The sequence below is a fragment of the Tursiops truncatus genome, chromosome 2, assembly GCF_011762595.2.
Source record: "Tursiops truncatus isolate mTurTru1 chromosome 2, mTurTru1.mat.Y, whole genome shotgun sequence".
NCBI classification, from domain to species: Eukaryota; Metazoa; Chordata; class Mammalia; order Artiodactyla; family Delphinidae; genus Tursiops; species Tursiops truncatus.
The window spans coordinates 12,177,291-12,202,172 of record NC_047035.1 but is presented as its reverse complement, the minus strand read 5'-3'; the positions used below and the strand labels follow the sequence as shown (position 1 = coordinate 12,202,172).

Below are 24,882 nucleotides of genomic sequence, written 5' to 3'. Positions count from 1 at the left end.
TTGGGTAGGCGTGGTCATGTGACTAAGTTTCCACCAATGGACTGTGAGCAGTGACACAGGCTGGGGCTGGGACTTCTGACATTGGGTGTTCCTGCCTTGTGCTCTCCTCCTCTGTCCTGTGGGCTGAAACCCAGGCGTGCTGGTGAATCAGCTTTTTTTTTTCTTTTTTGCGATACACAGGCCTCTCACTGCTGTGGCCTCTTCCGTTGCGGAGCACAGGCTCCGGATGCGCAGGCTCAGCAGCCATGGCTCACGGGCCCAGCCGCTCCGTGGCACGCGGGATCCTCCCGGACCGGGGCACGAACCCGCGTCCCCTGCATCGGCAGGCGGACTCCCAACCACTGCGCCACCAGGGAAGCCCAGCTGAACCAGCTTTGACCGTGAAGATGATGAGAATGCCCTAGATGATGGCAGAGCCACCACAGGGCAGGAGCCTGGGTCTCTGAGTGATGGGTAGTAGAGCTGCCTTACAAACCTGGATGGCTCTATGGGGACTCTTGCATAAAAGAAACTGCTTGTTCTCTATGACATTCTAGTGCTGGATTTCTTTTCCACAGTAGGTTAGTCTTTAACTGATAACATTCTTCATAGGCTTATGGTGTGGTAAGTTATATAAGGGTAAAGTGCTCTACAGTTAGGTGTTCAATACATGGTGAGCAAAGGGATGGGTCATTCCCTTGTTTAAATCCAAGAAATCTGAGAATCAGATTTACAAAACATAGAGCAGCTGCATAACTTGATGTCAGGGAAGCCCCAGGCTCAGCCTGTTTGAGCACCTTTCCTCTGCTAGTTGGCCTTGGATGAGAGTTCCCACCATCAGTCAGTAACCAGGAGATGACCAGGAAGGAAACAGGGATATCATATATAGCCTTTTATCTCTACCCAAAGAGCTAGTTAGCACACCTGTCAGAACGAGTAGCTGTAGCATGGTGTGGCTGGTGAAGGGTATGGCTAAGGGGCAGAAGACCAGGTTCAAATCCTAGCTGTACCTCTAATTCCTTTGCAAACTCAAGTGGGCCACGTAACTGTCAGGAGCCTCAGCTTCCTGAAGCGTCCGTAAAATGCAGATGCTAATTCTGGCTCTGCCTGTTCCCCAGGGCTACTATGGGGACCAAAAGACACAAGATGGTGAACACACTGCATACGGCAGATGCCAGTGGGAGAAACCTAACAGATCAAGCCCTATTTGCTGAATGTGGAACAGGTATGCTTGTCCCTTCCTTCCGTAAGTATTTGCTGAGGACCTGCTAAATCCAGTGAGGGGAGATGTGGGCAGGGGAGACATGGTTCCTGTCCCCACAGAGCTTAGAGTCTGCTGGAAACTATACACAAGGAAATAGGCAATTACAATACAGCATGATGAATTATTTGATAGAAGTACAAGCCACCATGAAAATATAGAAGAGGGGGCTCTTAACTCAGACTTCTGTGCTCCTGGAAGGCTTCCCAGAGGAAATGATATCTCCTTTAATATTGGAAGCAACAGAAAGAGTTAGCCAGGTGTCTTAGTTCAGGCTGCTATAACACAAATACCCAGACTGGGTGGCTTATAAACAACGGAAATTTATTTCTCAGAGTTCTGAAGGCTGGAAAGTCCAAGATCATGGTGCCACCAGATTCAGCGTCTGATGGGATCCACTTCCTGGTTCATAGATGGCTGTCTTCTTGCTGTGTCCTCACAAGGGGAGATGGAGCTCTCTGGGGGGGTCCCTTTTATAAGGGTGCTAATCCCATCCATGAGGGCCCCACCCTCATGACCTAATCACCTCCCAAAGGCCCCACCTCCTAACACCATCACATTTGACAGTAGGTTTCAACATGTGAATTCTGTAGGGACACAAACATTCAGTCCATACCACCAGACAAAGGGGGCTTTGGAGGTGGGAAGACTGTTCAAGGAAAATGAAGCAAGGGTCACCTCTGAAGAGCAAGAAAGAGCCTAAAAGAGATTCTGAGTGGCTGGAGCCTGGAGTGAAAGGAAGGGAATAATGAAAGATTGGGCTGGAGGAGCTGGGAGGGTCGGGAGCAGGGTAGAGAGAACACACTTGGCTGCAGCTTGGATAAAATACCAATGCCCAGTTCTTGCCCCCAGGTGGTTTAAAAGCTCCCCAGGCAACTTGAATGTGCAGCCAATGGTGAAAGTACTGATTAGATCACGCAGGATCTTATATGTCAAGCTCGGGAGCTGGAAGTCTAGCTTGAGAGCAGCAGGGAGTCTCTGAAGCTTTTATGGGAGGAAGGGACATGACCGGATTTTCCCTTTTACCCTAGCTGCTGGTTGGAGGAAGGAATGTGATGGAAAGACTGGGGTTACAGACACTAGTTAAGAAGGCTGCCGAAGGGTGCAGGTGAGGCATGGAGCCACAGGTGATAATGAGGATGGCAATAAGGGGACAAACCTGAGGCCTGAGTGACGATAGACTGGAAGGAAGTGGGGGAGAGGCAGGAAGACGAGGATCAGCCTCAGATTCCTGACGTGGGGGTCAGAATTCCCGAAAAGACTCCATTTCCAGATACACACTTACGAGTCAGCAGCGGAGAGCAAATAACTCCAGCCAGAGAATTGATGAGCTCTCCTGGGAAGAGGGGTGTAAAGAGAGAAGAAAAGAGGGCCTAGAATAGAGGCACAGAGGGCCGAGGGAAGAGCCGGTTGGAGAAGGAAGAGAAAAACCATAAGCACACACTGTTAAAAAAGTTAAGGATGTGACTGTTTTAAGAAGGGTGTGTTTAGGCGCAGTTGTGCGCCGGGTCGCCAAGATGTCGTTCCCCAAGTACAAGCCGTCGCACCTGGCGACCCTGCCCACTACCCTCGACCCAGCTGAATACGACATATCTCTGGAAACTCGGAAGGCACAAGCTGAGTGTTTGGCCATAAGATCCCGGCTTAAATGCGAGTACCTGCTTCAGTACAACGACCCCAGCCGTCATGGGGTCATCGAAGATCCTGCATTGATTCGTTGGACCTATGCAAGACCAGCAAATATCTATCCCAATTTCAGACCCACTCCCAAGACCTCACTTTTAGGAGCTCTGTTTGGAATTGGGCCCCTCCTCTTCTGGTATTATGTTTTCAAAACCGACAGAGATAGGAAAGAAAAACTTATCCGGGAAGGAAAATTGGATCAAACATTTAACATCTCATATTAAGTCTGGCAATGATGACTATATGTACTGTTGTTTAAATGAATCTATTAATCATTACAAAGTTTGTCTTTCTTAATATTACAAAAAAAAAAGAAGGGTATGTTCAAGAGTGTCCAGTTCTGCTGAGATGTCTCCACAGGTCACTGGTAACCTTGACAGTGAAGATGAATGGGACCTTGGGGTGGTGCTGAAGTGATGGTGAGAGGGGGCACCTCCTAACAGGGACAAGTATTTTTTACCTTCTTCACATTGTAACCAAAATGTGTTTATTCATTCATTCTATATATACGTCATTTATTAAGCACCTAATGTGCTGCGCACTGTGTTTCAGAGCTGCAGAAAAGACAGCAGGTCCTTGAGGTCCTCACTGGCCAGGAGGAGACAGATACTCTCTCCCATTTCACAAGACCACGTGATGTAATTGCTATAACGGAGATGCACGTCAGGGGCTTTGGAACAAGCTGGACCAACTCTACCAGGGAGGGGGAAGGGGTGGCCAAGAAAGGTCCCAGAAAGCAAGGAAGTGGGATGAGGTTTGCCCTGGTGTGCTTGTCATGGGGGTTGCCCACTGCAGAGTGCAGAGTTCAGCCTGCAGTGGAAGAAGCGCACTTCCAGACCTGCCCATGTTGCTGGGGCCACGTGCCTGGCTTTGGCCAATGAGTGGTGAGCAGCGGTGCGCAGAGCCCAGGGTCCTCAGCTGCCAGCTCAAGACCCTCCAGTGGGCTCTCCTCCCTCTTGCATGGCGAGCAGCAATATCTGAGACTGTGGCTGTTCCTAAGAACGTGAGTAACTTCTCTCAAGACACACCTCTTGATAGACAAGAAATGGAGGGGAGGAAAACTATTTTCCCTCCATCTATCTTAGGTTCATTGGCTGGGGCCTTGTAAATTAGACCAACAAAGGACAGATTAACAAGAGAAAACCAAACAGAAGTTTATTCACCTGTGCCTTGTGCATACACATGGGATTACCCAGTAATGAATAATTCAAAGGGGTGGGAAGAATTTGGGCTTATATAGCATTTTAACAAAGTAAAAGTACATCTTTAGAGAAGGTGAGAAGACAAAGGAAAAAGACTTTGCGCTTCCACGGGTGGCAAATTGTGAGAAGGCAAATATAAAGGGAGATCAATGGCGGATAAGGGCGAGTTTTAGCAAAGTTTGTAGATAGATTCCTCTGGTGCTGTCCCTGATAAGGATCTAGAGTTGTCACCAGTGATTAACTTCTGTCCTTCCTGGCACAGAGCAGAGGGGAATAATCTCTACAGATTTATTTCCTGCATTTAGGCAAATAGGGGACGTTTTTCTTGTATTTGCTTCTTCTTATTTGCCTTCAGCTCAAAATAATCCTTATGCCAAAGTAGCACGTTTTGGAGTCGAATATTCTGCTACCCTGAAGCAAACTTTTGTTGTTTTACTGTTTTTTTGTGGTTACCACAGCATAACCTAGCCCAGTGGTTCTCAAAATGTGACTCCTGGACCAGTAGTATCAGCTTCACCTGGGAACTTGTTAGAAATACAAATTCTCAGGCCCCACCCCGGACTTACTGAAGCTGAAACCCTGGGGTGGGGCTTAGCAATCTGAGTTTTAAGAAGCCCTCCAGGGGATTCTAAAGCATGGTCAAGTTTGAGAACTGCTGCCCTAGTTGGTGCCAACTGATACAGCTATCTGGAAGACACAGCAGGAGGAATTACAATTCATGGAGAAGGTCGTTTAAGTAAACTCGAAAAAAACCGAGTAAGAAGATGAATTAAATGGTGAGGCTCTTCATGTCATAGGAATGAATACTTAAGAAAACATGTAGTGTACCTATCTCCACAGACTGAGCCTTCCTATCAAAATATTGAAAACTGGTCATGTGGACAGTCTCCTACTATGTCACATCACAGAAAATACTCAGAATCCAATGTCACTGAAGCCACAACTAGGCTAAGATAAACCCCGAAATGCGCTTTCCACTCGTCTCCATGGCCTTGCTTAGGAAATGCTCCTGGATGCTTTGAATCTGAAAGGTACATAAAATCCAATTCTCTCTTCTGCCGGGTGAGTCATTAGAGCTGCAGCAAAGGCTATTTGGTAACGGGCAGTATTTAAATGAAGCAAAAAGTACAATTTCAAATGAATTGCTTTTTAAACTGTCAGATAAAAGGAATCCATTTGTGCATGTGAAATTATTCCAAGGTTCTAACTATTAACTGAGAGCAGGTGAAAGATGTCAAAGAAACGTTCTATTAAAGAGCTGGCTAAATGTTTCAAGACAGACACTTGATGACTCCTTTGGCCGGTTTTGGATTCAGAAATGTCTATTTTTGCCAGCCCTACATGAGCTCCATGGACAAAAGTTTTAGGAAAATACTAAATCCTAGTAATAAGATGCCATTTTTTAAGCTTCGATAAGTTTTTTAAATTAAAGTATAGTTGATTTATAATGTTGTGTTAGTTTCAGGTGTACAGCAAAGTGATTCAGTTATACACATATGCATATATATACATATATACACACACATATATATGTATATATATATTGATATATATATTCTTTTTCAGATTCTTTTCCCTTACAGGTTATTGCAACATATTGAGTATAGTTCCCTGTGCTATACAGTAGATCCTTGTTGGTTATCTATTTTATATATAGTGGTATGCATATGTTTATCCCAAACTCCTAATTTATCCTCCCCCCCTTTCCCCTTTGGTAACCATAATTTTGTTTTCTATGTCTCTGGGTCTAATTCTGTCTTGTAGATAAGTTCATTTGTATTATTTTTTTAGATTCCACATATAAGTGATATCATAAAATATTTGTCTTTCTCTGCCTGGCTTTCTTCACTTAGTATGATAATCTCCAGGTCCATCTGTGTTGCTGCAAATGGCATTATTTCATTTTTTATGGCTGAGTAATATTCCATTGTATAAATATACTACATCTTTTTTATACGTTCATTTATCAGTGGGCATTTAGGTTGCTTCTATGTCTTGGCTATGGTAAATGTGCTGCAATGAACATTGGGGTGCATGTATAGTAAGATGCCATTTTGTTCATTAGAGACACTTTAACCAATGTGACCCAAATGCTGTCTTACGGCGGGACAATAGTATATTATCGCTTTAACTTTTTCCTTTGGTGAAAATACAATGCCAAGGGCTCTTGGCTAGCTTTCCAAATGCCCATTTAACACTGTTCTGTGGTCTTTTATTTGTTATTGATAAATAGCAATCCTTGTACAGCCTGGTCAATAAGAAGAAAATTCTTCAAACATATGAAAAGTGCCCTTTTTGTCACCGGCAGGTAGGCTTGGTAGAGGTCACCCATATAGAGGGAGATCCTCGATGGTAAGGCTGCTCTACAAACAAAACAGAATCCTGAGCTGTTCTACACAAGGGCAAGCCCGGCCTTTTCCATTTCATTTCCTCTAGGGGTTTCTACTGCAATTAGTCTTGTGTTCATGCCTTCAGTATCCATGGGACTACTGAAACAGGACTACTGAAAATAATTAGTGAATCTTCTCCTTCCCCTGGTCCTCCGGGTACCTCTCACCTGTGTCACTATGCCAGGCTAGCACAAGCAAAATTCTCCCTGCTTGATCAGTCCAAGAGGAACTGTGAAGATGGTGCCCCACCAGAAGCATTGGGACAGATTTGAAAGGGCCGTGCTTCTGACACTTGAACGTGCACACAAATCTCCAGGGGGTCTTGTTAAAAATGCACGTTCTGACTCAGTAGGTCTGGGCTGGAAACTTAGAGCCTGAATTTCTTGCAAGCTCCCAGGCAATGCTTATGCTGCTGTGGACCACATTTTGAGTAGTGATGGAATAACACACATTCTGCAAAAACAGTGACTTTTAGAACTGACCCTATTAAACAGGCATTTATCTAAGGGTCTGGCTCCCCTTTGCTTTGGGGTTCCTTGAAGCCAGGAACTGGATCTTACACATTTTTTGGTTGTTTTGTTCTCTGGCTGGCACTTGGCATTAATCCCGCACACAGTGGGTGTGTATTTATTTAATTAAACAGAGCTGGCCTTGTTCCAAAAAGGATTTTAAGCGGACTAAACCCTAGCAGGCCCTAACTAGGGGCTTGATGAGTTGGCCAGGGAAGGAAATCATTCCCAGGGTAGTCACAAACCCTCTGGGCTGAGGCCCTTCCGCTAAAGGTCCCCACCACCTGCTTGCACCTGGATTACAACTCAGCTGCTGCTCTTCTGAAATTCTCCCTCCTGCCCCATTTTTAAAGTGGTTTTACACTAGAGAGCCGATCAGAGAAAAGGAGGAAAAACAAAACAAAACAAAACCCAGAAAGCCCCGTGGGGCGCAGAACTCTCGGGTTTCTCTCTGCCGGCTCTCCAGCTTTGTGCAGGTCGCCGTAGCGCCCCGCCGCCGGCTCCCCAGCCCGCCCCGAGAGCCCCGGAGGAGCCGGCCCTGGGGGCGCGGGCGCTCGTCGGCTTGGTGCAAGCCTGTTTGTTAGCTCTGCTCGAGCAATTAATCTTCTCGTGCATCTCCCGCCCCGGGGGCGGGGGTCGTGGGGGCCTCGGGTCGCCTCGGGGGTCGTGCAGAGCCCGGACTAGAGCGATCGCTCTACAGAAACCCTTGTTCCCAGAGTCCCTGCGGTGCCATAACCCGTTCCTCTCTGCAGCAGCCTCGGAGGGTTAGAGAAGGGCTTGTTTCGGCTCCATAGGGGCGGTGGGGAGAGAAAAAGGGAGAAGGAGGGTGATTGTGTGGGTCAGTGGTTGAGCCTCACGGGGGAAGGGAGGAGCGCCCGGGCGAGTGCGCCCTAGGGGAGGAGTACACGTGCTGGGGAGGCGGGGGGTGGGGGGTGAGAGGCGGGCAGGAGGGGAGGCGAGAGCTGTGGGGGGGAGGCGCCACGGCCTCGCAGACGCAGGCGCTGGCAGCCGGAGAGAAAGTTCCCGGGGAGAGCTCGCCCCCGGAGGGCCGTCGTCGAGGCTGCTCGAGGCGAGGGTTGCAGGTCCCGCGCGTCCCGCCTGCCTCCCCATCTGAGCGCACTGGGCCGCCGGGGCTCGGCTCGCCGGGAAGCAGGGAAACATCGCTGGCCGGCTACCGCCGCCAAACTTGGAGGGGGAGGATGCTGCGAGTGCGAGCGGCGGCGCAGGGCGCGGGGGCACACTGAGTGCTACCGGGGCTGCGGCCGGGCGAGGGCGCCGAGGCTGAGCGGGCAGGTAAGGGGCGCCAGCGCCAGGACTGCGCCAGCCCTGCGAGCCAGGGCCGCCAGCGCCACCGTGCCGGCGTCGCCTCCTCGCCACGGAGCCACGGTGAGCGGAGCGCGCACGCCGCGCGCGGGACTCTGAGCTCCGGCCGCGCCGCGCGCCTGCACCTCCTCTCTCCCCTCTGGGCTTCCCCGCCGAGCTCGCCCGCGGGCCATGAAGCTTTGGCCCGTAGCCCCTCGCCTCTGAGCCTCGCGTCGCCCGCTCCAGTCCACGCCGCTCCGCCACAGATAGCACTCCGGCCAGTGGGGCTCCCCATCCTCTGCCAGAGACTGCATCCAGGCGCTCCGGGATGGCGCTCCGCGGCCCCCCGCGGCCGCGCAAAGTTCGCAGGAGACGAGAGATGCTGTGGCAGCAAGTTGGCTTCGTGTGCGCGATTTTGGCGCTGGTGTGCTGTGCGTCTGGTCTCTTTGGCAGCTGGGGTAGGTACTGGTGCGGGCCTGCCCCGGGAGTTGGGGGGCTTGGGCTGGAAAGCCGCGGGGCAGCTCCGAGAGGTCTTCCTTTCCTTCCCAGTCAGGTTGGCCCCCAGGGTTCATCCAGTCCCTTACCCACCAGGCAGGTAGAGCGCACCCAGGAGAGCTGATATCGACTCTCTGAGCTGTGGTGCCTGTTCCCCTGAGCTGCGCGCGGCCCCTGGGGCCTCAGAACGCGGCTGCAGGTCTGTGTTACTAAGGCGAAAACCTGAACCACTGGCCCCCTCGGCGCCAGAGGTCTGTCCCTGGGGTGCCCAGGGAGTGTGGGCAGCGCAGCGTCGGGATCCAGGTGTGGATTCTCTTGGACTGGGGCGGACGAGACTAAGTGGACCAATTTCCATTTTGCAGAGCAGAGAAGGTTGTTCTCCGCGTCCCTCGAAAACCCAGATTCTGAGGCTGCGAACTGAGCCTCAGCTCTCCCCTCGCCCCTGCCAAAGGGGCGCCCTGGGTGTCCTGACGCGTCCTCTCCAAACCCTAAAAATGTGGGCAGTCTGTCCCCTCGGGAGGTTGCTGCTGTGTTTCAGCATCGCTTCTCAACTCCTCTTAATCTCCGCGGGACCAGCTTGTGCCTGGAACCACTATCCACACTCCTTCATCCAAGGAGAGACTGAGGGATTTGGGAGTTGCTTAGGATATACAAATTTAAGATGGAGAGAAAAAGAAACTTACGAAAAATATGTTTAGGGAAGGGAGTGGCGGATGTGAGCCTAGGTGGAAGCTTCAGAAGACATTCAGGTGGCTAACATTCCCATTTTTAGTTGGATGCTGTGGACCTTCTAGTATTGTTTTTTTAGTATTCTATTTTAGTTTTGAATGTCCTCTAGAAACTATTTAAAAAAATTTTAATTGAAGTATAGTTGATTTATATTGTGTTAGTTTCAGCTGTACAGCAAAGTGATTCGGTTATACATATATGTGTGTGTATATACTTATGTATATATGCTTTTTCCCCAATTACTGTCTAACATTTAAAAAAATGAAATGGCATGATTTAGCAACCTGGACATGGGGAATAAAGCAGATGGTACCTTCTTGAGCAGTTAGGGACAATTTAGAGAGGTTCATATTGATAAAAATCAGGTGGAACTTGACTTAACTCTTCAATACTGGGTTTCAAAACCCAAACTATGTGATTTGAGGATAAAAGGTCAAAAACTGGCCCTTCCCAACAGAAATGCAGAAAGGTTATTTGAACACCTTAGTACCTGGTGCTTTGCAATTGGGCAAGTTGGTGTGTGTTCTCCCTCAATTACAAGAAATAACAAAATACCTAGAGGCTCCTAGATGTCGGCATTATAGAAGAGGTATTATTATCCAGCTGAAGTAGTGTGCGCATCAGGAGAGGTAAATGAATACTTTAAAGGTCTTAAAGTGAGAATCATTTTTATTTGCTGGATCAGGAAGGCCTTTAGGAGAAGGCCTTTAGGATCTCCCTTGTTACTCAATACGGCCCTTGGACCAACAGAATCAGTGTCACCTGGGAGCTTGTTAGTGTAGAATCTTGGGTTGTGGGCCAGACCTACTGAATCAGAATCTGCATTTCAACAAGGTTCCCAGGTGATGTGTGTGCACATTCAAGGGTGAGAAGCTGCGGGCCAGCCCCCATCAACTTTCTCCACCTGTTTGCTGACTTTATCCTTCAGGGCAGGAACGCCTGAGCATGTTTACTGGCTAAGAACTTCATGGTCACCTATCTAAACCCTTTGTTGCACCTGTGAAGGGCTGAGACTGGAGCAATCTTGGCCAAGGTCAGATCACATGCTGACCACTCTGGGACTAGAAACAATGAACTAGATCTAGGAAGCAGATTACTGTAGGTGAGCAGGTGATACTGTGCTTCCAGTCATTGTATCACTCCCTACAGATGGCTCTAAATAATCAAACAGGGCTGTTGCTGACATAGCTGGATACAGGCGTGTAAGGCCATTGGGAGGATGCAGGCGCCATGTTGATCTAATGGTGTTTGTGACTTATTTTCCAATCCAGGGCACAAAACAGCTTCTGCTAGCAAACATGTTTTACCAGACACATGGAGAAGTAGAAGGCTGATGGCACCAGTGAATGGGACTCAGACAGCTAAGAACTGCACAGATCCGGGTAAGAGAGAGATTCTTCCCTAAGGCACTTGGCAGGGTCTGGAGATGGCGCGTACGTGGACAATTATAGCCAGAGCTGAGAAAAGGTGGTTTTGTGACCCTGAGTAGGAAAGGGTAGCTATAACGTGTTGAAAGGTAACGTACAGACGTTAATCAGTCGTGCTGCTAAGCAACTCCAGTACTTTCTTTATCCAACAACTGAAAAGATCACATTTCAGAGTTTGAAATTCTCATTTTTTGTTCTCACGATGCTCCTAAAGGCTCAGTGTTCCGCCCCAGCTCCCGCAGTTTTGTTCGCCTGGGTGTCTTCGTTTTCTTTCCCTTTTGCCCTCTGTGTCCATCTGATGGAGCTTCAGGGACACAAACCCTGCTGCTCTGGCAGAGGGCACTTTGGGATGTCTCACCAGGGTCGTTCCACCCAGGGTCGCTGCAGGGGTGGGACACGCTGGGTTGCTGGGGTCCCTTCTCTGGAAGAGGAGTTCCAGGTAGCAGTGCAGCCTGGTAGATGGGTTCTGCTCACCCTGGGAGGTGGTTCGATGGGCCTCTTCAGACTTCTCCAGGCGGTCAGAGGCTTGTAGGGACCCAGGGATGACATCTCGTCTGTTCTCCTGCCAGATGCAGGCTTTGCTTAAATGGGTGGAGGTTTCTTCTCAGAGCCTGTACGGGCCAGTGAGGAGAAGCTGCCCGGGCCTCACACAGGCCAGTCCTAGGTTTTAGCTCTGGCTCCCTAACTTGGGGGTCTTTGTGAGAAGGACTCAGTGGGATGATGCTTTCAAAAGCTCTTTGGGAACTATGAGGTTTTCTTATTTTTTTAAATTTAAGTATAGTTAATTTACAGTGTTGTGTTTCAAGTGTATAGCAGAGTGATTCAGTTATACATACATATCTATTCTTTTTCAGATTCTTTTCCATTATAGTTATTACAAGATATTGAGTATAGTTCCCTGTGCTGTACAGTACGTCCTTGTTTACCTATTTTATGTACAGTAATGTATGTATCTGTTAATCCCAGACTCCTAATTTACCCCCACCCCGCTATCCCCTTTGGTAACCATAAATTTGTTTTCTGTGTCTGTGAGTCTATTTCTGTTTTGTAAATAATTTCATTTGTATCATTTTTGAAGATTCCACATATAGGTGATACCACATGATATTTGTCTTTGACTTACTTCACTTAATATGATAATCTCTAGGTCCATCCATGTTGTTGCAAATGGCATTATTTGATTCTTTTTTATGGCTGAGTAATACTCCATTGTGTATATATACCACATCTTCTTTATCCATTTACCTGTTGGTAGACCTTTAGGCTGCTTCCATGTCTTGGCTCTTGTAAATAGTGCTGCTATGAATACTGGGGTGCATGTATCATTTCGATTTATGGTTTTCTCCAGATCAGTGCCCAGGAATGGGATTGCTGGATCTTATGGTAGCTCTATTTTTAGTTTTTTAAGGAACCTCCATATTGTTCTCCATAGTGGCTGCACCAGTTTACATTCCCACCAACAGTGTAGGAGGTGGGAATGTAAATTCCCTCCTAAAAATTCCTTTTCCTGCAGACCCTATGAGGTTTTACTGTAGATGGGTACCACTTGGCTTTTCTATGAAGTTGCCGGGCAAGTCAATCTTTTTAGGTGTCTGTTTTCTCACCTGTAATATGGGCAGAATAGTACTTGGCCTCCTACTGCAGGGTTGTTGGAAGAACCTGGTAAGGCTCTGTATGGGGCTGTGTGCAAAAGGAACTAGAAACCCAGGCCAAGGGACCAGGTTAGGATGGCAGTCTTCCCATGTCTTCTTTTCATAGGCAGGTCTTATCTGCATTTTACAGGTCGGAAAACATCTAGGGGAGGAGACACGAGTCACTCAAAGTCATGAACCTTACAAGCGGGGAAGCTGGCACTGGAACCTAGGCCTGTGGGTATGAAATGTTTGGTTAGTTCCATGCACTGAAGAAGGCCAGGGCCTTCCCTCAGAGCCTGTCTTCTACACCATCAACTTCCCTTCCCTCAAGGTGCCGTCTGAGAAGTCCATTTGGGACACGGAGGTTTTGGTAAACCTCTAAACGGTTCATCCTCTGCTTGATGGAGATGGGACCGGGTGAACTTGCAGAGAAGCATCTGGGATTCCCATTAAACTCCCATCTGTCTTGGTGACCCAGTGGACAGTGGTGCCCGTCCTGTCTTTTCACCTCCTCCAGCATATGCTTCCATCAGCCAGAAGTGGCCGGTGCATGTGCAGGACTAAGCCATGAACATGTGTAAGGCCAGGAACTATGGGTCCATCCTCTCTAGGCACTTGAGAGGCTAAAATTAGCACCATGCATGAAAGGAAGACTTAGCTACTCTGGGTAAAGAATCAGGGTGAGTGCATTTTTGACTGGTTTCTAGCTCATTGATGGCCTCATCGTGGGCCGGCTGTGTCCTCCTCCTGTGGCTCCTGTCCCACCTAGTCTGGGCACATCGGCTTAGACGGGGCCTCGTTCTTAGGATAGAGTCTTCTATGCCCCATTGTTGCCCTTGTCTCTTCAGTATACAGTCTGATCAGAAATTATTCCACTAACTATGGAGCAGTCAGTCCTATTTGGCAGGAAGGACTGGTCTTGTCCCCCTTGTGGAGAGGGAAGCAGGGAAACCGCAAAATGTTTAACAGTAAGTAATACTTGGATTATCCTTTGTGTTGACTGTTTCTGGGATAGGGTCCTACACATAGAAAGGACTCAGTAAATATTGGTCAAGTGATGGAATGAAAGGGCATTTTTGAATATTAAACACTTTAATTCTTAGTGTTTATGCAAAGATGAGGAACACGAGGCTCCAAAGTTTAGTGACTTCCCAAGATCTCTTGGCTGGCAGGAGCATCCCTTGGTCATCTGACTCTGGATCTCATGACCTCCCTGCTCCAGTGCACCTGCCCCCGCTGTCCTCCCAGCCCAGGTGGGACTGAAGCCTGACTCCCCTTCCAGCCTCCTTGTCCCCGGACCATGAGACTCTCCAGTCTCCTTTCCATTTCACAGGTGTGTAGCGCACACCTGCTGTTGTGTGTCCAGCCCTGCAGTGGGCACTTGGTGGGGAGCAGAAGCAAGTGTAAGAGGCCACCCTTGTCATCAAGCAGCTCACAGTCAAGTAGAGAGGACAGAGTCCTGACACAGGAGGACGGCAGAGGTCCCCCAGGCAGCAGCCCCACGGGGCTCGGAGGACAGTAAGTGACTCCGATGCAGTTCTTTGGAGTCTTAGCGTCTAGGTGAGGCAGGCCTCTGCTGCAGTGACAGAAAACCTCCCCAAATTGGGTTCAGCAAAAAAGGGAATTTATTGGCTTAGTCACTGAAAGCATGAGGTCAAAGGTGAAGTGTTGAGACTCAGTTTCTGTCTCTGGCCTCAGATGTCAGCCGGTGTGGGGAGGTGGTGACCACACTCTGGCTTTATGTCCTCCCAGACCCAAAAATGCTGGGGGAGAGTGCTGGTGGCTGAGGCAGTTCTGCAGAAGCCCTGAGGTTCTGGGGGGCGTGGCTTGGGTCACATGACTTCCCTAAGCCAATTGCGTGGCCAGGGGAGTGTTGGGTCTGGACTGGCTTAGACGTGAGTCACAGGCTCTGCCTCTGGAGGGAGGGGACAGAAGCATCCTCCTCCAGCCCAGAACTCTGCCTGGGAGTCAGCTGGGGATGGGCAGTTTCAGGAGGTGGCCCTCAATGCTTTATAACCGTCCTGTTCTGGGGCTGCTGCTGTGACAACGGTGGACCAGAGCTCCCTTCCCGTTAGAGTGTCAGGGGGGTGACGGGGTGGCAGCCAATGGCTGCCGTCTTTTCTACAGTTACAGGAGTCACCCATAAAGAACCCCAAGGTTCTTACATCCCCTGAAGCTTCTGCTCTGCATCGCTCTCCTCCAGCTAGAGGGCCCCCATCCTGATCCACCAGATGAGGTCTTTCAGGGATGTGGGAAGATGAGGCTTGAAGAGTTTCCTGCTGTGTCAGCTCCCAGAGCTGAAGCATCGCCCACAGTAGGTGTTCAACAAGCGTTAGTTCACGTTTCCATAAGAACCTCCAGGGAGGGACCATGTCTTATTTTCTGCTCTTATTCGCCTGTCAGAGAAGTATTTAGCTTCGTTTCCTAAAAACACGAATGGGACCCTGCTCTAGTCACCCTTAAGACTTGAGGTAGAAGGTGGGCTCTTTGCTCAGCCTGGGGTCATTTCTCCAGATCTTGATGGTGTTTCCATCTCATTATTTGTGCTTCAGTGTAAGTGCCCCCCGACCGCATCACGTTACCCTATGTTATTTTTATGACATGTATCTCCATCTAAAATAATTTACTTGTTCATCATCTGTCTCCCCTTGAGGGCTACCTTGCTCACGGCTCTATGCCCAGAAGAGTGATTCTTAATCCTGGCCACACATTCAAATCACTGAAACACTTTTGCAATGCCCAGGACCCAACCCTGGAGTGTCTGATTGCCTTCGTCTGGGGCTGGGGCCTGGAAATCAGTACTTGTTCAGAGCTCCCCAGCTGCTTCCAGGTTGAAGCCAGGGTTGATGCTTGCTGGACTGGAGCCGGGCTGCTCAGCGTGGTTGGCATCACCTGGGAGCTTGTTAGGAATGCAGAGTCTCAGGCCCCAGAGCTACCACAGAATCAGAATCCTAATGAGATCCCCGGGACGGCTTCCATGCCCACCAAAGGCTGGGAGGCACTGGGCTAGAACACTGCCTGACACTTCGTAGGCTTTCAGCAAGTATTTGAATGTTGAATGAAGGCTAACACTTGGTTTAACATAGTGATTTTCTTGAAAACCGGTTTGGTTTCTTTTTTTAAATGTAGGGAAGCTAAAAAAAAAAAAAAAAAAATGACTTTTCCATACCCTTCAGTGGTCAAAATTGGAGTTTGGTTTTTGTTTTATTTTTCTATTTTTATCTTCCTCCAGAGGCAGTGGGTCCTTCCCTACAAAATGCATGAAATAGGAATGAGGGGCAGTGACTTTGAACCCTGTGGGAACTGTCTTAGTTCAGGCTGCCAGAACAAAAAATTACAGACCGGGTGGCTTAAACAGCAGACATTTATTTCTCACAGTTCTGGGGGCTGGGAAGCCCAAGATCAAGGTGTTGGCTAGTTCCATTCCTGGCTTGCAGACGGCTGCCTTCTTGCTGTGTGCCCACGTGGTGGCAAGAGAACTGGAGCTCTGGTTTCTCTCCCTCTTCTTATAAGGGCGCTAATCCTGTCTTAGGGACTCCACCCTCATAACCTCAAACCTAAAGACCCCACCTCCAAACACCATCACATTAAGGGGTTAGGGCTTCAACATAGGAATTTCAGAGAGACACAAACCTTCAGTTCATATCAGGACCCAAAGGGTTTCCACACATTTCTCGGTGGTGACACTGGAGTGTTTGAAGACAGTTGAGGGTGGAACCGGTGATTCTCACCCCTAGCCCGCAGGTGAGAAGCACCTGGGAGGCTCTGAAAGATACAGATGGCTGAGCCTGGCTCTGACCTGTGAGGTCCGAACCAGTGATGGACACCTTCAGTGGCTGACCTTTGGAGCTTCTGGGAACCATGCTCTCCCCCTGCCCCCGCCCCCAGTCTTCTAAGATGGGCCCCTTCTTGTGACTGTCACCTCCCACTGGCCTTTCCTGATCACCCAACCCAAAATGGCCTTCTATGTCACTGGTTCTCTTGGTTTAGGTTTTAACAGGCACTAAACCTATCCATTGTTATATTGTTTGTTTGCCTCCCTCAACTAGGATATAAAAGGCGAGCCTCGTTTGCTTTTTAAAACCATAATAGTGCTTCAGTGTTTCCTTTTGTAAAGTGAGGGTGGCAAGCGGGGTGATAATTGCATTTATTTCATAGGGTTGTTAGAATTAAATGAGTTTATACCCATCAAGCACTTACACGCATACATGTTCACACATTCACTCCCATTTTCATTATTATTTTTTTATCTGCTTAGCCCAGAGATGACACAGTGCCCATGTATTGTAGGTACTAGATAACTACTTGTCAATTGAATTTTATGAGGACAAGTAAACATCTTGACACATATTGTTTGTTTTCTGTGAATACATTTTTTTTTTTCATCTTTTTGGAGATTTGGGATGCTGGAGGATGGCATACCTTGCAGAACTTGCCTCTGAATAGAAAAACTGGTTCTTGTCTCTTGACAGTTAGGTGGTGGTTTACGTTTTGGCTTCCTAGCTGGGATGGGAATGCCTTCCCCCATTCTTACACTGTCTTTTCCTACGCGTTTGAGATTGAGTCAGTGGTCCTGCCTCTACCATGTCACCCCATTCATTTAGGTGCCCAGCATCCTGTGCCTCATGTTTGAAAAGGGAGAGAGGAGCTTGGTTCCCTCCATTGATATTGGAGGAATTTGCTTTGTCATGTTTGGTTTTGCTGCTTTTCAAATATGTCTTTTGAAAGGCCTGGTGGCTGTGTGTCTTCGCTTGAGCTGCCGTAACAAAGCACCGTAGACTGGGTGGCATAAAACAGAAATGTATTTTCTCACAGTTCTGGAGGCTGGAAGTCTGAGATCAGGGTGCCGGTAGCATCGGGCTCTGGTGAGGACTCTCTTACTGGCTTGTGTGTGTCCTTACGTGGCAGGAGAGAGTGAGTGAGAACAAGCCTCTGCTGGCCCTTCTTATAAGGCCACTAACTCCATCAGGCCCAAAGCTCACCTTCACGACCCCGTCTAACCCGAGTGACTTCCCAGAGGCCCCGTCTCCAACAGCATTACTTTGGGGGGTTAGTGCTTCAACATAGGAATTTTGCGGGGATGCATTCAGTCCATAATAGTGTCCACAGAGGGAAGGCTGGGGCGAGGAGGGCTGGCAGAGAGGTGCTTGAGAAGCATCTGAAGTTGAAGGTGGTTGCTAGATTTTTCAGGAGAGCAGAGCTGTGAGATCACGTGCTAGGTGGAGGATCTTCTGTGGTCAGCCTGGCTCTGATCTATTCTTCCTTTTTGTTGCATGCCAAGGCTGAGGTACAGACCACAGGGAGAGGGGACGGGGTGGTGGAGGCTGGTGTAGGAGCCTGCGTTGAGGCTGGGCCGGGAAGACGTGAGATCCCTGAGCGGGTGCCTGCTGCAGTGGGTCTCTGTAGGCGCCCCTGTGTGGGGAGCAGAGGTGCAGAAAGTACATCAGCCTGGGTGGGTGTGGAGGTGAGCTGGTACCGGCGATGACGCGACGTGTCTGCATTCTGAACGAACGTCTGTTCAGAGGCTGCTTCAAGGCACACATCCCAAGTTCGAAGGCTGTTATGTGAAACCGAGCGCTGCGTTGGAAAAGCAAGAATTGAACTTATCCCTGTGGGCAGGGAGATCACAGATGAGTTACTGTCCCAGACGACAGCTGGAGTTCCAGCGGGGAGGGGCTTTCCTGGGCAGGGCAACCTCCAAAGCAGCCGGGTGGCTCCTTGGGGCAAGTGTCACCGTCCACCTTGGAACAGCGATAGGCTGGCAGAGCCACGAACCTGATCACAAGTGCAGGCTGAGGAAGACGGCACCCTGGCATCAGTGCGACCACTCCTGGCTTTTTTGGGGTGGTGGGAGTTGGGGATGTTAATACAGTGGATCAGGTGGCTTGGGGACCAAAGGTCTGGGCTCTAGTATTGGCGCTGCCAAGATCCTGTTGGCATTTGGGGTCGATCTTCCCCCATCCCCCCTCCCTCCCTTCCCTGCAGCCCCTCTCCCTCCCCACTCTCTGTCTCTCTCACACAAATACCTCCCCAAACGAGATTACATAGGATTACTTCCGGCAGCCATGCAATACCCTGTCTCAGTGCGCACCAGCTCTTTCCTTCTTGGCGATGACGGCTTGTCATGGGGAAGGCAGATGTGTGGAATTGTGTCCCAGCTCACTGTTACTGGCCAGCCACATGACCTGTAGCGAGTTACATAATCTCTCTAAGCCTCAGCTTTTCTCTTTTGTAAAATGAGGATAGCAGCACTTCCTACCTGTCTCATAGGGCTGCTGCAAGCCTTAAATCCCATGATGAATTGAAGTATTTAAGGGTACCTGGCGCACCACTGTAACCATGGCTAACACCAGCGTCCTGCAGGCAGGCGCTGTTCTAGGTGCTTTCTGTGTATTAACTTACTTGCTCCTCATAACAACCCTTTGGGTAGGTGCTCTTAGTGTCCTCATGTTGCAGATAAGGAAAAGGAGACTCAGGTTAAGTAACCAGTCCAAGGTCACCTAGCCGGCAAGAAGAGACAGGTGTATGGTGGGGGCAGGGAGAGAGAGAATTAACAGACTTTATTTTTAGAGTAGTTTTAGGTTTACAGAAAAATTGAGGGGAAAATTGATTTCCTATATTACTTCCCCTCTTCTCAGCTTCCCCTGTTAATACCTTGCATTCCTGTGGTACCTTTTTTGCGGTTGATGAGCCAATACGGACACATTCTTATTAACCGAAGTCCATAGTTTACATCAGGAGTCACTCCTCGTGTTGTACATTCTGAGTTTTGATAGACGTATAGTGACATGGATCCACCGTAACAATATCATACAGAACAGTTTCACTGCCCTAAACATCTTCTGTGGAAGCAAGGTTTTTAACTTGGACGGTGTGAATTGTGTGCCTATACCCTTATCCATAATTATGAATAAACAGGGTGGAAACAGACAGTTTAGAGATGAGGACTTCCGTTGCAGTTCCAGACTCCATCACTGGCTGGGTGCCCCCTGAGGAACAGGGAATGCCCATCCATTGTAACAGCAAACACCTGTGTGGGCTCCACTTCTTGGTATGTTTCTAATACCGATTTGCTTGTAATCAAAAGTTTTGTTGTTGTTGTTTTTTTGCCTCATCCAAACTATCGGGGCCATTTGCTAACGATCTCGCCTCCTTGCCGGGCCATCTGACTTCCAGATTCTCCACTCTTGACGCCATGCGGGCCTCCCGCAATCCAGAGAGCACCCGCTCGGCTTCCTCCTGAACTCTGAGGATCGTTCCTCCTGAGTTAAAAATGGAAATCATTAAGCATTGCCATGTGTTGCCTTGCGTGGAAGAGATCCAGCCGTGCAACTCCACAGCAAAGTCAAATGCTTGAAAAGGGTGGTTTTTTAAATTGTTATTAAACATTGTCCATTATGAAGAGGCCATTGGAGCATAGCATTTTACTAAAAAAGAAGAAAAATAAGTGTGCTGGAATAATTTACAGTTTCTCCTGAAAGGACAGTGGATGTCCCCCTTGGGAAGGGAACAGAAGGTCACTGTGTGGCCAAGAAGCAAAGGAGCTCTCTGCCCAGTGGCTTGTCCCCTTGCACATGGGAAAGTACCACCAGTTTCTGGGTCCACAGCTCCCTTTGGTAGGTCAGCACGGGCGGGGCTTCAGCTCTGGGTCTCATGTAATTGCGTGAGAAATGAATTGCAATGTGCGTTTCTCGACTGTCTACACAGCCTGTACTGTACTAGGCTCTGAAGCTGGAAGGGACCCAGTCTCTGCTGTCAGGGCATGTGCACTGCGCAGGGGAGACGGGGGCTTAAGTAACAGACAGAGTCACCTATGGCAGATACCTCCAGAGGAAAGAGCGACGTGGTTCAGGGCAAGGGTGCCCTCCCGGGAGAAGGTGACATCTGAGCCCACCCTGCAAGGGTAGGAGGTGGCAGTGGAAGGACATTCTAAAGCAGAGGGCTCAGTGCATAGAAAAGTGCTGCCTGAGAAATCACAGCGGCATCTCCTACCTGAGCAGTGCTTACTAGCAACCACGCATCGTGCTCATTGGCTGTCCGAGGGGAGAGAGAAAACAAACACTTCCTAAGATTACCATGCACAATAGTTAAGTAATTAGGCTTTGGGGATTTAGCATGGAGTCAGTGCTCAACCAGGGCTAGGGTGAATCAGATTACTTTTTTTTTTTTTTTTTTTAAAGCAGACGGAGGTAGGGCTGGGCAGTATGCTGGGGCTGTCCAGGATGAAGTTGGTAAACTGGCTCACATCGCCCCTGCCCCAAGCCACAATTAAGGCAGTCACCCCAATTCACAGGTTGTGCTGGGCCCAGAGCAGGTTGTAGTTAAGCTAATAGAAATATTTGCTAGTCTTTCTGCACTAGGCTGTGAGCTCCTTGAGAACACAGCTGTGTCCCCTGCATCTTTGGCTCTAGGACTGAGGCCAGAGTCAGGCATAAACTCAGCTTGCAGCAAATAGTGACTGGATGGACAGAGGCCCTCGTTCTACCCGTCAGGGAGCTGCGGCCCCCGAAAGCAGCTGCTGTCTGCCTGGCTGTCCCCACTAGCCTCTTGATGCTTGGGGGCAGATCCAGACACCCAGCCAGGAGGAATTAAGAGTTAAGAGCTCAAGGGTTAAGAACACGGACTCTGGAGTCAAACTGCCTGGTTTCCGATCCTGCCTCTGTCCTTAGTAGTTACGTGACCTTGAACTAGTTACTTTATCTTCTAACCTCAGGGAAGGGGCAGGGTTTGTTTTGTTCACTGATATATCCCAAACTCTGGAACGGCACTGTGTGCGTGTGTGCGTGCGTGCGTGTGTGTGTGTGTGTGTGTGTGTGTGTGTGTGTGTGTTGTAGGTGTATAGAAGCCCATACAGCACCTTCCTCATGGGGTTGTATGTGCTAAGTGTGTTAATCTATATAATGGGCTTACAATAGGGCCTGGCACAGAGCAAGCACTATACAAATATTTGCTGCTGAAATTACTTCCAAAAGATAACTCGAACATAATTTTATAGGATAAATTTTTAGAACTGAAAGATTGAGGGTGAATTTTGTAAAGGCAGCATTTGCTTTATTTCAAGTAAAAAAGTTAAATTGATATCTGGACTTATGTTTGCTTGTTACTCTTTGAGGACAAGAAGCTGTTGATTTTTTGAAGGGCTGATGCTGAGACGGTGCAGACCACGCAGGCTGCAGTGGACCTCTGTGTGTGTTCCACATCTGGTCCCTTCTGTTGGTGAAGGGGGACCTGATGATTGAAATCTGGAATTTGGAGACCAGAGTTTGCATTCTGGCCCTGACACAACCTGTGCATGAGTCACTTTGACTATTACAGCCTTAGTTTCCTGCCTGTGAAATGGGCATAATGATGATGCTATTTATCCTAAGGCTTTTTAGGATCAAGTGCTGTGCGAGTATTATTACTGTTGTTTGCATAACTGTAGTAGATGCTTAACCCTTTGAAGAACATTCCTTCCTTGTGAAATAGAGAAAATCAGTTATTTGGGGCTTTTCAGAATTGACTCGTAAAACCACAAATAGGATTTGGTGCCCGCATTGCGCGTGGCCTGCTTGCAGCAAAACCCCCATGGGTGGGGTGTCTGGCTAGAAAAGAAAGACACAGGAGGTCTTTTAGAACATCCTTTCAGATATCAGCTTTTATGACCCCCTCATCAGTTGATCTCATTTCACACTATAAATGTCTGACATTTGATTCCATTATACATTCCAAGTTCAGGGACCAGCCTTTTAGCTGGGCTGATCCCACACCAGCTGGTTCGGCTCTGTGCCTAAGATTTGTGTTTATTAAAATAGTCACATGGGGCTTCCCTGGTGGTGCAGTGGTTGAGAGTCCGCCTGCCAATGCAGGGGACACGGGTTCATGCCCCGGTCCGGGAGGATCCCGCATGCCGCGGAGCGGCTGGGCCCGTGAGCCATGACCGCTGAGCCTGCGCGTCAGGAGCCTGTGCTCCGCGACGGGAGAGGCCACAACAGTGAGAGGCCCGCGTACCGCAAAAAAAAAAAAAAAAAAAAACCCCACATGGATGAAAAAAATTACTTAGGAGGCCTTCTGTGGGCAGTTTCTCAGAGCTCAGGTAGGAAACCGTTCTTGGGTTTGATATTTGGCTGGACGACCATTCGTGGAGCAACATTGTCTGCTGAGCCCCTGGGGAAATGAAAACTGACCTAGATGTGGATGCTGCCTCCAGGGAGCTTCCATTCCAGTTGAAAGGAACAAAATACAAACCTGGCCTGTAATACGAGGGGGAATATGAAGTATTCCAATCCTGGGGGTAAGGACAGAGGAAGGACAGCTCAGTCCTAAATGTCAGAATCAAGAGCATCACATCAAAGGGGGCTCTGGGGATGGGCCCTTGCTGAGCCTTGCAGCAATCCTGTGAGGGTGGGCGGTAGGTATTATTGTTATTATATCCAGTTTACAAAAGATACAGGGAAGGCACAGAGAGCTTAAATAGTTTGCCTAAGTTCTCCTAGCTCGGAATTGGCAGAGTGGGGATTGGAACTCAGGCCACCTGTCCCCATAGCCTGTGTTCTTTGGGGAAGATGATGAAGCGTCCCCTGGCTAAGGGACAGTTAGGTCCTGGATAAGCTTAGGGCATAAGGTGTGTGGGCGGGTGTGGGAGGCTAGTCACCCTGTAACAAGCATGTTGGACTAAGAGCCTTAGACCCCCCGAAGGCCCTTTGTACCCTGTAAGCAGTGGGGGCCACGGACAGTTTCTGAGCAGCTCTGTGTTTTAGGAAGCTGACTCTGCTGGCAACATGGGGCATAACTTCAATTAAGGTAATATGTGAACGTTCTTAGCGTCAAGCCTTAGGAGCTTTCTAGGGGGAAAAACAGTGAAGGCAGGGAGAACAGTTAGGAACTATTGCAAAGAGATTTAGGCAGAAGTGATGGTCTTGGGCAGGTTGTGGAGGAATAGATGGAGAGAGGCAGCTTCTGCAGGTCTTGGTAGATGTTGGAGGTCGGAGTTGTCAGTTCTGATCACAGGTGCAGATAAATGCTCCCAACACCACCATTTTCCAAGACGGGGGTGTGGGAAGCACTCCTTCCTTCTTTAGACTTGGACCCCTCTGCAGGGACCCTTGCCCAGAACCTTGTACCGAGCACAGTAGCTGGTTTCTATCCTCTCTTTCATACTCTGAAGTACGCATCTGACCGACACTTATTGGCCCTCTGTGGGTGGGGCTCTGGTCGGTGCTGGGATACAGAGAGAAGTCCCTGTTCCCAGTGAGCCCGCGGGTGTAATCGCCTCTTGTGACCTGGAATGACACTCTAATGCCCAGCGTGGCTGGAAGACATCACACACTGTGCAGCGTTTGAGATGTGCTTTGACGCAAGTGGGTATTTGCTGGACAGATGGGAGTGTGCGACATTCCTCGTGCAGGGCACGGTGATTGCAGAGATGGGGTGGTAAGAGAGGACCCGGCCGGATCAGGGCGGAGAGTGGTTTTCAGCTGGCTTTGGGTTCAAGTCCTCGGGTGGGCGTGGTGGGCCCTGTGGCTGCACCGCACCAAGCCCGAGGGGCACTGCCTCTCCGTCTGGCTCGTGTAGGGTGGCAGATGCAGTTTCTGGCCTCAGGGAGCACAGCCGAGAGGCAAGGGAGCACGGATCTCCGCGATCCTCGTGCTGCTTCTCCACGTTGCCTCTGTGTCGGGACGCCCAGTTCATAACACGTTTTCTCTCAGAAGAGCTTAAGCCCCATGGGATTTCGCAGAGGCTTTTGCTGTAAGTGACACGTAGGCATTTAAACAAAACCCATAGGGAAGAGTTTTTAAAATGTAGAGCATTGTACAGACTTAGCAAAGGGAAGGCTGTGGCCCTTTTTCTGGGGGACAGCCAATACTCAGAGCCTCACCTGTCCCTCTTCTGCTTCGCCCACTCTGAGTATACAAAGGGGCAGCTGAGTGCTCGTCCTGAAAGGATTCGTGTCATCACGTGGGCGCTTGGCAGAGTGGCAGCAGCCCAGCCTCCCTTGGTCGCTTGGTGGCCTTTGTGTCTTACCTTATTTGGAGATGAACATCCAGGACAGGGACCATTAACGTGCCATGTGAAATGCCCTCGGTGCTGAATGAGCTGCCTCAGGGTGGCTGATGACCTTGCCTGACCCGCACGGTGAGGACAGCGCACTGGGTGGGGCCCGGGATGCAGGACCGAACTTGCGGGACGTGGATTGGAGCCAGAGACGGGAGTCCCACTGTCGAAAGGCTGGCCTGCAGTCTGGAGGAAACCCATTACCAGAAAGCAGTGGAGACCCGCAGGAGTGTCGATA

The 24,882-nt window shown here is 49.3% G+C and overlaps 1 protein-coding gene and 1 pseudogene across 2 annotated transcripts in view; both read left to right on the top strand.

Annotated features, from left to right (window-relative positions):
- Positions 1–2,757: 2,757 nt before the first annotated feature.
- LOC101339066 (NADH dehydrogenase [ubiquinone] 1 beta subcomplex subunit 4 pseudogene) lies at positions 2,758–3,203 on the top strand (annotated as a pseudogene).
- Positions 3,204–8,015: 4,812 nt separating this feature from the next.
- The window catches only part of SLC24A4 (solute carrier family 24 member 4), a 172,351-nt gene continuing 155,484 nt past the window's right edge, over positions 8,016–24,882 (top strand). For both annotated transcript variants that reach the window (XM_033850703.2, XM_033850702.2), the window contains exons 1-2: positions 8,016–8,784; positions 10,822–10,932. In XM_033850703.2, coding sequence (XP_033706594.1) covers positions 8,655–8,784; positions 10,822–10,932 — 241 coding nt within the window. In that variant the 5' untranslated portion in view covers positions 8,016–8,654. The remainder of the gene's footprint in view (positions 8,785–10,821; positions 10,933–24,882) is intronic.